The 13060-nt window shown below is 53.6% G+C and overlaps 1 protein-coding gene across 2 annotated transcripts in view; it reads right to left on the reverse strand.

The window, feature by feature from the left end:
- The window catches only part of TNFRSF1A (TNF receptor superfamily member 1A), a 12751-nt gene extending 1304 nt beyond the window's left edge, over positions 1–11447 (reverse strand). Inside the window, exons 1-9 of one of the 2 annotated variants that reach the window (XM_040642065.1) lie at positions 11045–11447; positions 3674–3827; positions 3277–3405; positions 2916–3065; positions 2600–2678; positions 824–897; positions 598–708; positions 262–290; positions 5–84 (exon numbers count right to left, since the gene is read on the reverse strand). In XM_040642065.1, coding sequence (XP_040497999.1) covers positions 5–84; positions 262–290; positions 598–708; positions 824–897; positions 2600–2678; positions 2916–3065; positions 3277–3405; positions 3674–3827; positions 11045–11083 — 845 coding nt within the window. In that variant the 5' untranslated portion in view covers positions 11084–11447. The remainder of the gene's footprint in view (positions 1–4; positions 85–261; positions 291–597; positions 709–823; positions 898–2599; positions 2679–2915; positions 3066–3276; positions 3406–3673; positions 3828–11044) is intronic. The other variant, XM_040642066.1, reaches the window with a different exon arrangement.
- Positions 11448–13060: the final 1613 nt, after the last annotated feature.

Genomic DNA, 13060 nt, shown 5'->3' on the forward strand with positions numbered 1-13060 from the left:
CGTGGTGGGACTGAAGCTCGTGGTGGGACTGAAGCTCGTGGTGGGACTGAAACCTGGAACGGAGGCCAGGGTCTCAGGCTCCCCCTAAAAGAGAGAAGGCACAGCATTAGCAGAGGAGAGGAAAAAGAGCCCCAACCCTCTCTACTCTGGAAGGGGGTTGGGACTAGAGGGAGTTAGGGGTGGTCGAGGGTCATTTGAGTCTCACAGGGTTATAATGGACAATCAGGGAAGATCGGGGGTAGGTTCCTAGTTTCATCTTACCTCTTTTGTAAGTGTCGATTTCCCACAAACTGAGAAAAAAGAAACAAAGAGTCACAAATTTCACTTCCTTTCTCAGCCCTGGCGCCCATATTGGGGCTGGCCGTGGGGACTTGTGGTGACACGCTTCAGGGCCAAAGTGGCCCCAGGGACAAGAGAACTACTGATGCAGTGTGACCTCTCACAAGCCATCAGGGCCTCCTCCTGCCGACGGGGTTCTCGGCAGCAAACTAAGGGGACACTCCTGATTTCCCTCATTGCTGGTCAATCTTGCCCACTCACCCACCTCCCACATCCCCGCCAGCACGCTTTCCCCTCGCAAAGGCCCCACTCACTCACCAATGGAGAAGAACCTGGGCTTCTGCCTTTGGTAGCGGCACATTAAAACAACGGAGAAGGATAAAACGCAAATACCAAAGATCACCACCAGGGGCAACAGCACTGTGGTACCTGGAGATGAGGCCGACTGCGGTCAGAGGAGGGGGCAGCAGGGGGGGCTGGGTAGGTGGAGGGGCAGAATTTGGACAGGGCAGGTGAGCATGGGGACAGGGTGACTTGTCCTCACCTGGGTCCTGAGGGTCCTTAACCGTTTCCATTGGGGGTAGACACAACTTCGTGCAGTCTGTGTTTTTCTTACAGCTAAAAGAAGAGATCCGCAGGTGAATAGGGGCCCTCCCATAAGAGGAAGACAGGGGAGAAAGACAAAGGAAAAAAAAAAAAACCCACGTTGTTGGAAATTCTTTGCTTTACAAATATTTTAGCTCTCTCTTGATATAACGGAAATTAAACCTCTCCTGGGAAATTAAGCCTCTCCTGATGCACAGGAATGAAAGCTAGGTTAATCACAGAATCATTTAATTTTAGAACCGGTCTTGAGGAGGCTGTGTAGAAAAAAATTAAAAGCAGTGAGAGGCGGGGCATGAATTCCAGCCCATTCATTGGCTAGCAGTGTGACTCCAAGTAAGTCATTTCACCTGTGAGCCCCAGTCTGCTCCTCCCTAAAATAAGGCTCTTACCCACCCGCCAGAATCGAGGAACAAGTGAGATCAGTCTGCCTGACATATAGTAAGTGCTCAGTACATAGGGGCGGTCACTGAATTGTTTTCCTGATGAGAATCCCATGGTAAAGAGAGGTCGGAGAGCTTTTTCTTGAGATCACATTGCTGGTGACAATCCCTGACTTTGAGAAAGGGGTCAAACGTGCATGTGAAAAATTTTAAAATAGACGTTGTTGGGGACAGTCAGAGAGCACTCTAGAACAAGCCCATTTTCCCCTGTTGCAAGTTGTCACTGGGCAGCATGGAGTGATGAGAACTTCACAGAGTGCTAGAAGGGACCCAGGGGAAGGTGAATTCTCAGCAGGAATCCGAAAGCAGGAAGAGGCACTTTTGCCCACCTCACAAGCTCATGTGAGAACCTCATGGAATGAGTGTGAAAGCTCTTTGAAGCAGCAGAGCGGACTATTTAATAGGGAAAAAAAAATCCAGTGTCAGACACTTTGTAGCTATACAACTTGCCAAGTGGATGTCATTATCCTTACTTTATTATTTTTTTAAATTTTATTTATTTATTTGACAGAGACAGGCAGTGAGAGAGGGAACACAAGCAGGGGGAGCGGGAGAGGAAGAAGCAGGCTCCCAGCAGAGGAGCCTGATGTGGGGCTCGATCCCAGAACGCCGGGATCACGCCCTGAGCTGAAGACAGACGCCCAACGACTGAGCCACCCAGGCGCCCCCATTATCCTAACTTTAAAGGTGAGAAAACTAAGGCTCCGAGATGTTAAGTAACTTGCCCAAGGTCACACAGCCTAAGTGGCTCGGCTGAGATTTAAACCCAGGTCAGTTGAACTTGAGAGCCCTCAGAGTTACTTCTTTGCACGCGCACGCAAGTGTGCAAGACCAGGCTCTGTGGAGCCAAAAAAGGTGGGGAGGCTTGAACAGAGACTGGGGAAGTAATACCATATTGCAGCAAAGATGCCATCAATAATAAGAAGCACCATTATTTACATATTACACACACACACACACACACACACACACACACAGAGCTGCCAGTTAAACCATGATACATCATCAATTGTTAGATGCAGTGTGATTTCATCCAGGTGAAAATGCACGTCCTAGAATCAATGAACTGTAATAGACCCTGTCACCCCCAAATCCAAATGTCTGAATTAAAAGAACTGCAAGTCCATGAAGTATGAGCCTCTATTCCTAAAGACTTCTTCAGATTTTTAGGAGCAAGTCCCCTNTGCTGTTGGCTCTCACCTGCAGACACCCCATCCCACCCCAAGCCCCCTCCCCACCCGATCCAGAGCCCAGCAGCTAGCAGAGATACTCACTGAACACAAGAGACGCACTCATTCTCTCTTAGAAAGAAGCCCGCGTGGCAGGTGCACACGGTGTTCTGTCTCTCCTTACCTGTGGGGAGATGCAGCACAGCTAGGGGAGGACCGCCCTGCACCCCGAGGACCACGGGGAAAGCCAGGAGCGGCAGGGGGCGGGCGGCCAGAGTGGAGGTGGTCCCACAGACTTCGGGAGTGGGAAGGAGGGGAAGTGTTGCGTCAGGGAGAGGGGGCGCAGAGGCGGAGAGCTTCCTCCTGCGACGGGGCCACCCTGGGGCAGGGAGGGGGCTGGGGTCGGGAGAACCGTGCTCACAGGAGATCTGCACCGTGCCGTTGAGGCAGAGGCTGCAGTTCACGCACTGGAAAAGGGTGTCACTCCAGTAATAGCGGTACTGGTTCTCCCGGCAGCCACACACGGTGTCCCGGTACACGGTGCAAGGAGAAATCTCCACCTGGTTCATTTCTGGAGAGGGGAGGAGATGGGTGTGAGCCCCCGCCCCGCCTCAGAGTGTGTGTTTCTCTGTACACACGTCCGCACCCACGCATTCACCCATGCACGCGCATTCCCGCCCACGACCGCCAGCAGAGATCTGTCTGCCCTCACGCGCAGACAGGTGTGCACACTGCTCTAACCTAGCCGCTGTTTAGAGCCCCGGCCGCCTCCTGAGACTCACCTTTGCGGCATTTGGAGCAGCTGAGGCACTGTCTGAGGTGGTTCTCGGAAGCTGTGAAGGTGCCGTTTTCACATTCCCTGCAGTCCGTGTCCAGCCCTGGGCCAGGACAGTCATCATACAGGTAGGTCCCTGTGATGGGGTGGCAGGTGGGGTGGCAGGGTTAGGTGTCAGCGAGAGCTCAAGGAAGGAGCCCCATGCTAGAGAGAATGGCCAGGGCCACCCCCCGCCACCAAGTCTCTAAGACAGGAAAGAAGGGCGAAAATCCCAGCCCAGGAGAGGCAACAAAGTTAAGAGACTGGAGGTGAGAGACCCCCAGGTTCTAGAACCTCTGGAAAAGGCAAAGGAAGAAGCAGGACCCCATCACTGAGCAGGTTCACCGTTAACTGCTTTCTCCTACCTTTGTGGCACTTTGTACAGCAAATGGAATTATCTCGAGGGTGAATATATTTTCCTTGAGGACACAGAATAGCTCTCTTCTCCCGGTCCCTGAGGAGAGGGACCAGTGCCGTAACCTGTAACGGGTATATTTCCACCAACAGAGCCAGGAGCACCTGTGGAAGAATCAGACAGAGGAGAGCCCATCAGAAGAGGGAGGGTGGGAGCCACAGAGATAGCAAGTCCAAAGCCTTCCCAGCTCAAGTCCTTTCTCAGTGGAACATTCCCCCCAGGCCACTCCCACTCCCACTCAGTGTTCTTCCTCTAAGCTTAGACAGCTGGCCCCATGTGATGAGTGCTTAATTCTTCCCTAGTTGTTCTATGGACTAATTTTTGTCCCTCCAAGTCAAGGCTCGTGGACCCCAGCCTGGGCCCTATTTGATCCTTCTTTCCCAATAGCAGCTAATAGTGCTGGACACAGGGCAGGTGTTTAAGGAATGCTTTTTTTTTTTTTTAAGATTTTATTTATTTATTTGACAGAGAGAGAGACAACACAAGCAGGGGGAGCGGGAGAGGAAGAAGCAGGCTCCCAGCGGAGGAGCCCGATGTGGGGCTCGATCCCAGGACCCCGGGGTCATGCCCTGAGCCAAAGGCAGACGCTTAACGACTGCGCCACCCAGGTGCCCCTAAGGAATGCTTTTTTGATTGGGAACTGGCAGGTTACCTCAATTATGGCCCTTCCTTCCAACAAGGAGCCCTAAGGATTGGGGTGGTGTTTCCCCACCCAGGGGCTATGTTCGCAGTGTATTCACTTTGTGAACGTTCACAGAGGTGAACAGTTAGGATCTGTGCACTTTCCTGGATTGTGTTATACCAGTAAAAAGTTTTTTTATAAAATCAGATTGGCACGGAAGTTAATTGATGTTTCTGTGGGCACCATTCCAGGGGAGTGGGCAGAAGCAAAAGGAAGAATTTCTTTATAAATCTCTATCAGAGCCTCACTTAAGATTTTGCCCTCAGACTCCAGGCCGTATCCCCTTCCACCATTAAATCTGCACAAAGGCCCCAGATTGGCCAGGGCAAATGGGGAGGGGAGTAAAAGGGAAAGTTTCGGGTCAGGAACGAGGTAGGTGATTGACGAAGTTTAGGGGCAGGCAGGAGTGGACAAAGGCATGTAGATTATACACAGCTACAGCTGGCCAGAGGCTGGTGGTCCGGCTCAAAGGACCATCAAGTTGAGAGCTGAGGGTGGAAGGGAGTCCTGAAGCCCTCTGCACACCAGGGCATTCTGGGAGCCATGTTTTACAGCCTCAGGGAGAGCCCATGGCCACCGAATCACTTGCTCAGTTCTGGCTTCCAAGCCAGGGACAGCAAAGCCAGGAGTCAGTGTCGACCTCCAACCCAGACTTTGCCCCGTGTTCTCCGGTCAGCCTCTTTCTGGCTTTCCCTGGGCCTTGATTTGTTTTTCCCTATGCTATAAGAGCCGCTTTATGTAAAGATAAGAGGAGGTCCTCCAAGTGTGTTAAACACTGGGGAGCAATACGGTAATCAGATGACAGAAACCCCAGTCTGGGACAGGCGGGCATGGCAGCCCACAGCCCAGAAGGCAGGCAGGTAGACAGGCCATGCTCGGAAGCACCCTCTGGGGGACGCTGCAGCCTGGAAGCTGGAGCCAGGAACAGAAGCTACCCTGTGAAACACAGCAGCAACAGCACCCCTTGCCCTCCCCAACCCCTACCCTCACAGGGCTGCGCTACCCTACTCAGAGGGCAGCACCCTCCTTGGCCCACTCCGGAACTGTTATCTCCCTTGAACAAGACTGGGGCATCCAGGGCAACAGGAAGAGTTTGGGGTGGTTATGGGAACAACTTCCCAATCCTGAAAGTGTGGTTCCTTTCCCTGAAGAAGAGCTCTCTGCGCCTAAGGTTACTGGCACTTGAAATTCCACGCGGGCCCGCCCACCCCCCACCCCCAGGAGCAAAGCCAACCCACAGAGACAGTCAGGAAGAAAAACTAGGGGCTCGGTCCAGGACAGCCTTGGTGGGGAGCTTTTCAGGGACCACTGGCCTGTGAGGAATAAGCTTCCCGGGAGCAGGAGCCAGGGAGGGAGAGAGGCTGTCTCAAGCCTAGTGTCTCGCTCCCTATCCAGCACTTTGGGGGTTAAGTGAGATCCGGGAAAGGGAAATCTTTTCCCAGCAGCTCCGCCCAGTGACTCAGGCCAGGGAGGGAGGGCATCTAGGGGAAGGGAGAGAGAACCAGCAGCTTCCCCAGCTCCTCAAGGGTCATGAGTCAGCACAAAGACTGAGGGACCAGCCAGCCATTAAGACCCCATCTGAGCCCTTCCTCCTGTGGCCAGGCTCTCCCTCCAATCCCCACTCAGAGCACACTTCCCCCGCCTCCACTCCAACCCCTCCTCAAAAGAGCCAGGCAAAGGACCCCTGTCCCACTTGGCCTACATATTTCGGGAAATGGCTCCCTCTCCCATTCCATCCCAAAGGGAAGTCTCCTCAACCCCTGGCTTCCTCCCATCGGGTCACTACCCACCCCTCCCTGAGGGGCCTCTCGGCTCCTTCCCGCCCCTCAGCATCCTTTCTTTAGACCAGGCTCCGCCCCGACTCCTCCTCCCCATTCAACCAGTCCCCAACAGAAAGGCCCTTTCCCTGGGTTCTCACAGGAGCCCCCTGACACTCCCCAGTTCCAAAAGAAAGCAAACCAAGCCTGCCCTCCCACCCGGGGTTCACTGCATTCCCACAGCCCGGCTGGTTCTGGCCAGTGGGGTTGGGGTTGGGGACCTCCCTGGGGTCCCCAAACAACCCTTAGGAAATAAGGCCAGTTCTGAGTCTCCACAGCCCTTCCCCCGCCCCCCAAGTCCACTGGCAGCACAGGAAACATTCCAGAGCCCTGAATGCCCACGTCCAGGAGTGAGGAAGCAGGCGAGAAGAGATGTAAGACAGCCAGCCCTACTTCCCAGGTCCCTGATAGCCCCCAGCAGTGCCCCAGCCAGCCCTCTCTGACCCCTAGCAGCCAGGGCCTCGGGCCCACACCAGTGGGCACCACCGGCTCCAGGGAGCAGGTCCTCAGCAGCTGCCTCTTGCAGCTAAATTAGGAGGTGAGCAAGCTCTGAGCCCAAAGACCCTAGCCAGCCTGCACCTGTCATCTGGAGCAGGGGAAAGGCAGGAAGCTGGAAGGTGCCTGTGGAGAGGCAGTTGAGGGGGTGGCCCAGCACCCCTCCAACTCCCCCACAACTTCCGCCTGGGGAGACTTTAAAGTGTGACTTCCTGTGCTGGGGCTGCAAAGGGGGCGGAGAAGCTGAGAGAGCGACCCTGTGGTCTAACCCTGACCCAGCACCTCACAACCTTAGCTGTGCCCTTCCCCTGCATTAATTTGTTCATTAAATTAAAATATGTTTGTTCTTTGTGAAAATCTTTGAGGAGCTTATGACAGCTCAGTCGTGATTCCACCTCCCTCCCCTGATGCCTTTCATTAATGCCGCTTACTTCCTCCACTCAAGCTCGTTAGATGCTCAGCCCCCTGTGAACTTCAATACCATGAATTAACTATATCTACTTTTGGCTCTTATTACAATATAATTATCCTGGGTGAGTAGATATGATCTCCCCAAAGAGACCATAAACTCTATGAGATGAGCGATCAGAGAGAGTGTGTGGTCAGAGATAGTGTCTTATCCTCCTGGGTATCTTCTCGGCTCCCAAAATGAGAGGAGCAAAATAAATAGAGATTGATCGGCCAACCTAACAGCTCATCTGTGCTCCACTCGGTTGAAGCCAGTGCTTCCCAGAGAGGGAAGCAGAGAGTCAGTGCCCCTGGTAGGAACATACTTATCTCCGGGGGAGAGTTCTCAAGCCATGCCCACTCCTTCCCTCACATGTACACACACGGACTCCCCCACTGGAGAGTCTGACGAGTGTTCCTCTCCTCTGAGCATCACTGGTGACTGAATGCAGCCCATACGAATGATAGGAAGGCAGATAGGAGTTTGAGAAGCCCTGCTCTAGCCTGTTAGGCGCGCGCTTCATCTGGCTATTCCTGAACCCTTAACATGCCCCAAACTCAATGGATCCATCTCGGGGTCTAGACAAATGTCACACCACCTACCAAGAGCTCTGTCACCCTTCTGTCCTCGGGCCCTCCCCCGCCGGTCCCGATCCTGCGGACATTGGGTCTGTCGGTTTATCTTGCCAGTCCTTCTTCTGTGATCTCTCAGTCCTGTCCATACCCATGGGTTGCCTCATATGTGGATTATTGCAACTGTCTTCCAGCTGACGGCCCAGCACCAGCCTCTTTCCTGCTCCAATCCGTCCTACACACATTCTTATCCATGTTCACACTTCAGCTTGTCCCCACATGTGTGGGAATCTTCTTCTCCAGGGCTTGACCTGGAACATCATTTCCACAGGTCACTCCTTCCCTGACTGAGTGCTTGTAAAGGTCCCTCACTGCTACCCGAACACGTTCCCAGACACCATAGGCCCTCAGAGGACCGTTTCTTGAATGAATGAATGAATGAATGATCATCTACGTGGGACCGCAGTCAGGATTCTCTCTTTATCCCCTCCCCCACGCCCTCCGATTTTCTCATTCTCATTCCTTCTTGTTCCTCAACACGCTCCTTCCACTCCAGCCACGGTGTTCCGCTTCCTGCCACCACTACCCAAACACAAATCCCACCTCTCCCTTCCCCTACTCTCCCTCAAACCAGTCTCCCTTCTTTCTCGCCACGCTGCCAGTCAGTGACTTCAAATCTTAGCTCCAAATCCACTTTTCTATGAGGTTTTCCGTTCCTCATTCCATCTGACCAATGCCTGCTCCTTGATTCATGCAACGAAGAGTTAGGAAGCACCATCTCGGGCTAGGCCCCGTTTGGCTGCTAGGGGTCTAGAGCGAATACCGCTCACGCTGTCCAGTTCTCGGCTGGGTCAGAGACAGTCCCTCGTAGGCTCTGCAGTCTAGGCAGGGGGTGTGCCTGGAGCACAGACACCGGAGTTGAGGCAGCTGGAAAATGCCCATTCCCTTCCCTGGTTCTGCCTCCCACCGGTGTTCTAGGACACCACATCAAAACACTTTGTGGGCATTTTCCCCCAGACTGTTCTGAAACCATTTTTTTGCTGTAAGCTTCTTGGCTCCCAGACTGTAAGCTCTTTGAGAACAGCAAAATCCTATGAGCTTTGTCACAGTCTCTCCAGTATTCTTCCCCACTACCCCCTACACACGGCAGCCTCCTGTGCTCAGCGCTGCCCACTGAGTGGTGAGCAACTGAGCAGCTCACGCAGTCCTCGCAAACCTTCTGTTTCCCCTCCAGCTCCAGGGTGAGCTCGGGTCCCTTCCCCTCCAGCCCCGAGGCCCTTTCCGTTATCCGTTCAGACTCCCCATACCCTCTGTTTTCTGAACACAGTCGCCACCAAGCAATTACTACCAATACTTCTAATACTAACGAGACAAATGGAGCATTTATTGAGCGCTTTCTATTTGCTGTACTTTATTCCTCCACTAGAATGTAGACTCCATGGCGGCAGAGGGTTTGTTCACTGCTGTAATCGCAGCACTTAAAACCCCAGCACGGACCCAGCACTTGATAAGCTGAATACTTAACCCACAGTTGACCATTGAACAACGCAGAGATGAGGAGCGCCGGCCCCTCCGCTTAATGAAAAATTCATGTACAACTTTTGACTCCCCCAAAATGTAACCACTCATAGCCTACTATTGACAGGAAGCCTTACTGACAGCCGGAACAACTGATGAACACGCATTCTGTAGGCTGTGTGTAGTATACACCGTAGTCTTAGAATAAAGCAGGCTAGAGAAATGAACATGTTATTAAGAAAATCACAAAAAGGAAATTCACTTACAGTACTGTATTTAATGGAAAAAATCTGCATGTAAGTGAACCCTCGTGGTTCAAACCCATGTTATTCAAGGGTCAACTGTGTATCAATCTATTTAATCTTCAAAATGACATTACGAGGTAGTGTTTATTACATACGTTTTAGAGATAAAGAAACTAAGACATGGAAGGTTCTGTAGCCCGCCCAAGTTCAGGCAGCTAGTTGGTGAGGGAGGCAGGATTTGAATCCAGGTGACCTACCCCTAGAGAGAAGAGAAGTAAGACCAGGCAGCGGGATGGGGGTGGAGGGAGCCTGGGAGAAGGACCGCCTTGAGAGAAGTCAAGAGCCGGGGCTGGGGAGGCAGGAGGTGGGACAGTGAGAACAGAGAGACCCAGATAGAGAGAGGTGCTGCCTGGTGAATCAGGGTCTAGAAATGTGGACTCCAGCAGAGAAGAGAGGGAGAGGGAGAGAAAAAGTTTCAAAAAAGGAGACTCTCATGGGGAAACTGACAGAAAATGAAGGCATGCTTAGGAGAGACAGGACAAGACCCAGAGGAGAGGAGAGTGGGGAGGACGCAGGCCAGGGAAGGGCAGAGACCCAGCACAGGCCAGGAAAATCCACCCCAGGTGGCGGGAGAGAGGGGCTCAGGGCATGGCACAGGACGGGGGATCAAGAAGACACTGAAATGAGGCTGAGGCACAAGAAAGGGACATTTTCCAATGACGAAAACAACTTTCTACTAACTTCCCCAAACCGAGCTGAAAAAGAAGAAACCAAGAGATTGTTGTTTAGGCCTGTAGGAAGGGAGCTGGAAGGCTGGCATAGGGACAGGGACAGGGACGGGACCAGGTGAAGGTGGTGCTGGTTGTCCAACAGAGACCACCCACCTAGAAGCCGAGCCAGAGGCAGAGGGTGAGGAATGCCTCCAGGTGGGCGTCCTGGCCCTGGGGAGGGCACTGGGGACGCTCTCCACAGGGTTGCCCTGCCCCTATTCAGTTCCCACTCTACTCCCAAATACCCCCCTCCACACAGGCACCCACACATAGCATCCCAAACTTACCCACCAGCCCATGTCCATTCCCGGACTCAGTTTCCCTCTTCACTAGCCTCCAACTCCTACCCTCTGCCAGGGCTTGCTCAGCTAGAGCCCACAGGCAGCCTCCCCTCTCCCAGCCCCGCACACACCCGCTGGCCAGATGACCAGAGGACAGGACTCTGAATCATCTGGACTCCGAGGACTGAATGTCCTTCTTCCATTCCTGTCCTTACTCTCCCGAATCTGCCCCACCCTCGGGGATCACCTGCCCCCACACTCCTGGCCACCTCCTAGCCCCAGCGAACTTCCTTGGCTGTCCTCGGGTTCCCTTTCACTGTCCCCCTGGCCTCTGACTCAGGGCCGGCGGCCGAATGTGGAACCCGAACTTCTGGCCGCGTTTGAAGTGGGGCCACGCTGGCCGGAGGCCGGGGGCCGGGGCGAGGGCCCACTCCTGCGGGGCGGGCCCCCCACGCCTCCCCCCAGCCCACTCGGCCTTCGTCGCGGGGCTCACCAGTGGCAGCAGCAGGCCGGGCACGGCGGGGAGGCCCATGTCGGGCCAGCTGTGGCCTCTCACTCCCCCATCGGGGCTCAGGCGGCGGCGGCTGCGGCGGCGGCGGAGTCCGGGAGGCGCGGGCCCGGCAGGTCCCGGGAGGAGCCCGGGGCCGCGGGCTGGGGAGCTGAGGTGGAGACTGGGGTGATGATCACCGCTCGGTCCCCAGCCGGGACCTCCAAACCCAAAGGCCAGAGCTGGAGCCCCAGTCCTGAGAACTGGGAAAAATTAAAGCAAAGAGAGAGCGAGGAGGTGGGAGGGAAGGGAGAGTGGCAGACGGGGTGTTGCAACTGCGGGACAGGAAGAGCCTGGGGGAGGAGAAGGGAGGAGGCGGGAGGAGGGGGCGAAGGGCTGTAACCCTTTGGAGCTCAGTCAGAGGCGCGGGAGTCCCGGATCCCGCGGCCTCATGCCCCCAACCCACCAATCCCACTCCTCCCGACCCAACCCCGAGGTGCAGTAAGCCCCTCCCTCCTCACCCCGTCACCCGACCTTTCCCACGTGAACAGCAATAAACCGACTCGGGGCTTTGGAGTCACATTCACTGGGTTCCAGTTCAGAAGGCTCCACTTTTTAGCTGGGTGGTCCTGAACCAAATACCTACACTCTGTGAGTCTGTTTTTCGATGCGCCGTGGAGAGAACCTAGCTCCTGGGGTGGCTGTAAGGACTGACTGAGACAGGACAGGTTAAGGGTCTGACCCATGACAGGTACTCACGTTCCTCAGTAGCTCTTCCCTTGCCCCAGACTTCTCCGCTGACCCTAATCTCCCACTTTCTTGGGTATTTATCCCTCCAACCCAGACTCGGAGTGAACCCTCACCCTGGTTTTCTGCCCTGACTGGGGCCCTGACACCCTCCCCCACTCCCGGGCTCATCCACTCATTAGGTATTTTGGCTCATCCACTCTGCTTGGCTAGGGCCCCCAGCTACTGATCCTGGCTCTCCGACGAAAAGTCGGGGCACCTTAGGCAAAACCTCCACCAAGCCTCATTTACTGAGAGTAACATTGCCTGGCCCACCTACATGGGGAAAATGATGTCATGAGGATTAATGAGATCATATCTGTGAAAATGCTTTGGAAATTACAGAAATCTCTATCATGTTTTACCAGTACATTCTCAGTGCCCCTCTCCCAAATACTCTCTGATTTATCAATCCAAATTGACGTTAGACATAATCTACCACAGCCCTCTGTTTTATAGATAAGAAAACTGAGGACGGGAAACATGCATGGCTTGATCTCTGCACAGCCAGCTGAAACCCCCGAGCTCCAACTTCAGTCCAAAGGTCCGTTTTGCTTAGACAACATTGTCACTTTTCTATCTGTCCCTTTGAGTCAGACACCACACTCTAGGTATTTCAGGCCACCCCCCCTCCTTTGTGCAGGATATCTCCCAGATGAGTCCCACAACAAGAATACAACGATCACCCAAATATCCTCGGGGCACAATGACTTTCATAATGCCCAGCCTAGGCCCGAGGTCCCCCAGCCGCTGAGGTCGCTAGAAATGCAGGGAGACCGGAGAGGTCTTTGTGACTCGGAATCAGAGCTCCAGGCCCCTTCTCTGACCGCACCTCTTGGACTCCACCCTCCCTGGCTCTCCCTGGCCTCCCCTCTTTGATCCCAAGGGCAGAGCATCTATAGGTGAGAATGGAGCTCAGGTGCCCCCCACCCCTGGCTGACTTCACCCCATCCTCCAGCTTCTCAAAAAAGAAGTGTTTACCACATATTAAACATTCAATAAGTGGTAGCAATGTTAGGAGTTGCACAATTAATAGTATTCACAATTAATAACAACTTTAATGCCCTATTTTTAATGTTATAAGGAATTTTTAATAGTCTCTGCCAACTCTCAAAGCCATTACACATACCCTGGCACAATAAGAGAGTTTTTTTCATTGTTTAGGATAAATGTGTATTTACTTTAAATTTTGAAAAGTGTGGTATTAAATTGTTCAATAAAACTCTGTCTTAAAAA

Source organism: Ursus maritimus, unplaced genomic scaffold (assembly GCF_017311325.1).
Source record: "Ursus maritimus isolate PB19 unplaced genomic scaffold, ASM1731132v1 scaffold_26, whole genome shotgun sequence".
NCBI lineage: Eukaryota > Metazoa > Chordata > Mammalia > Carnivora > Ursidae > Ursus > Ursus maritimus.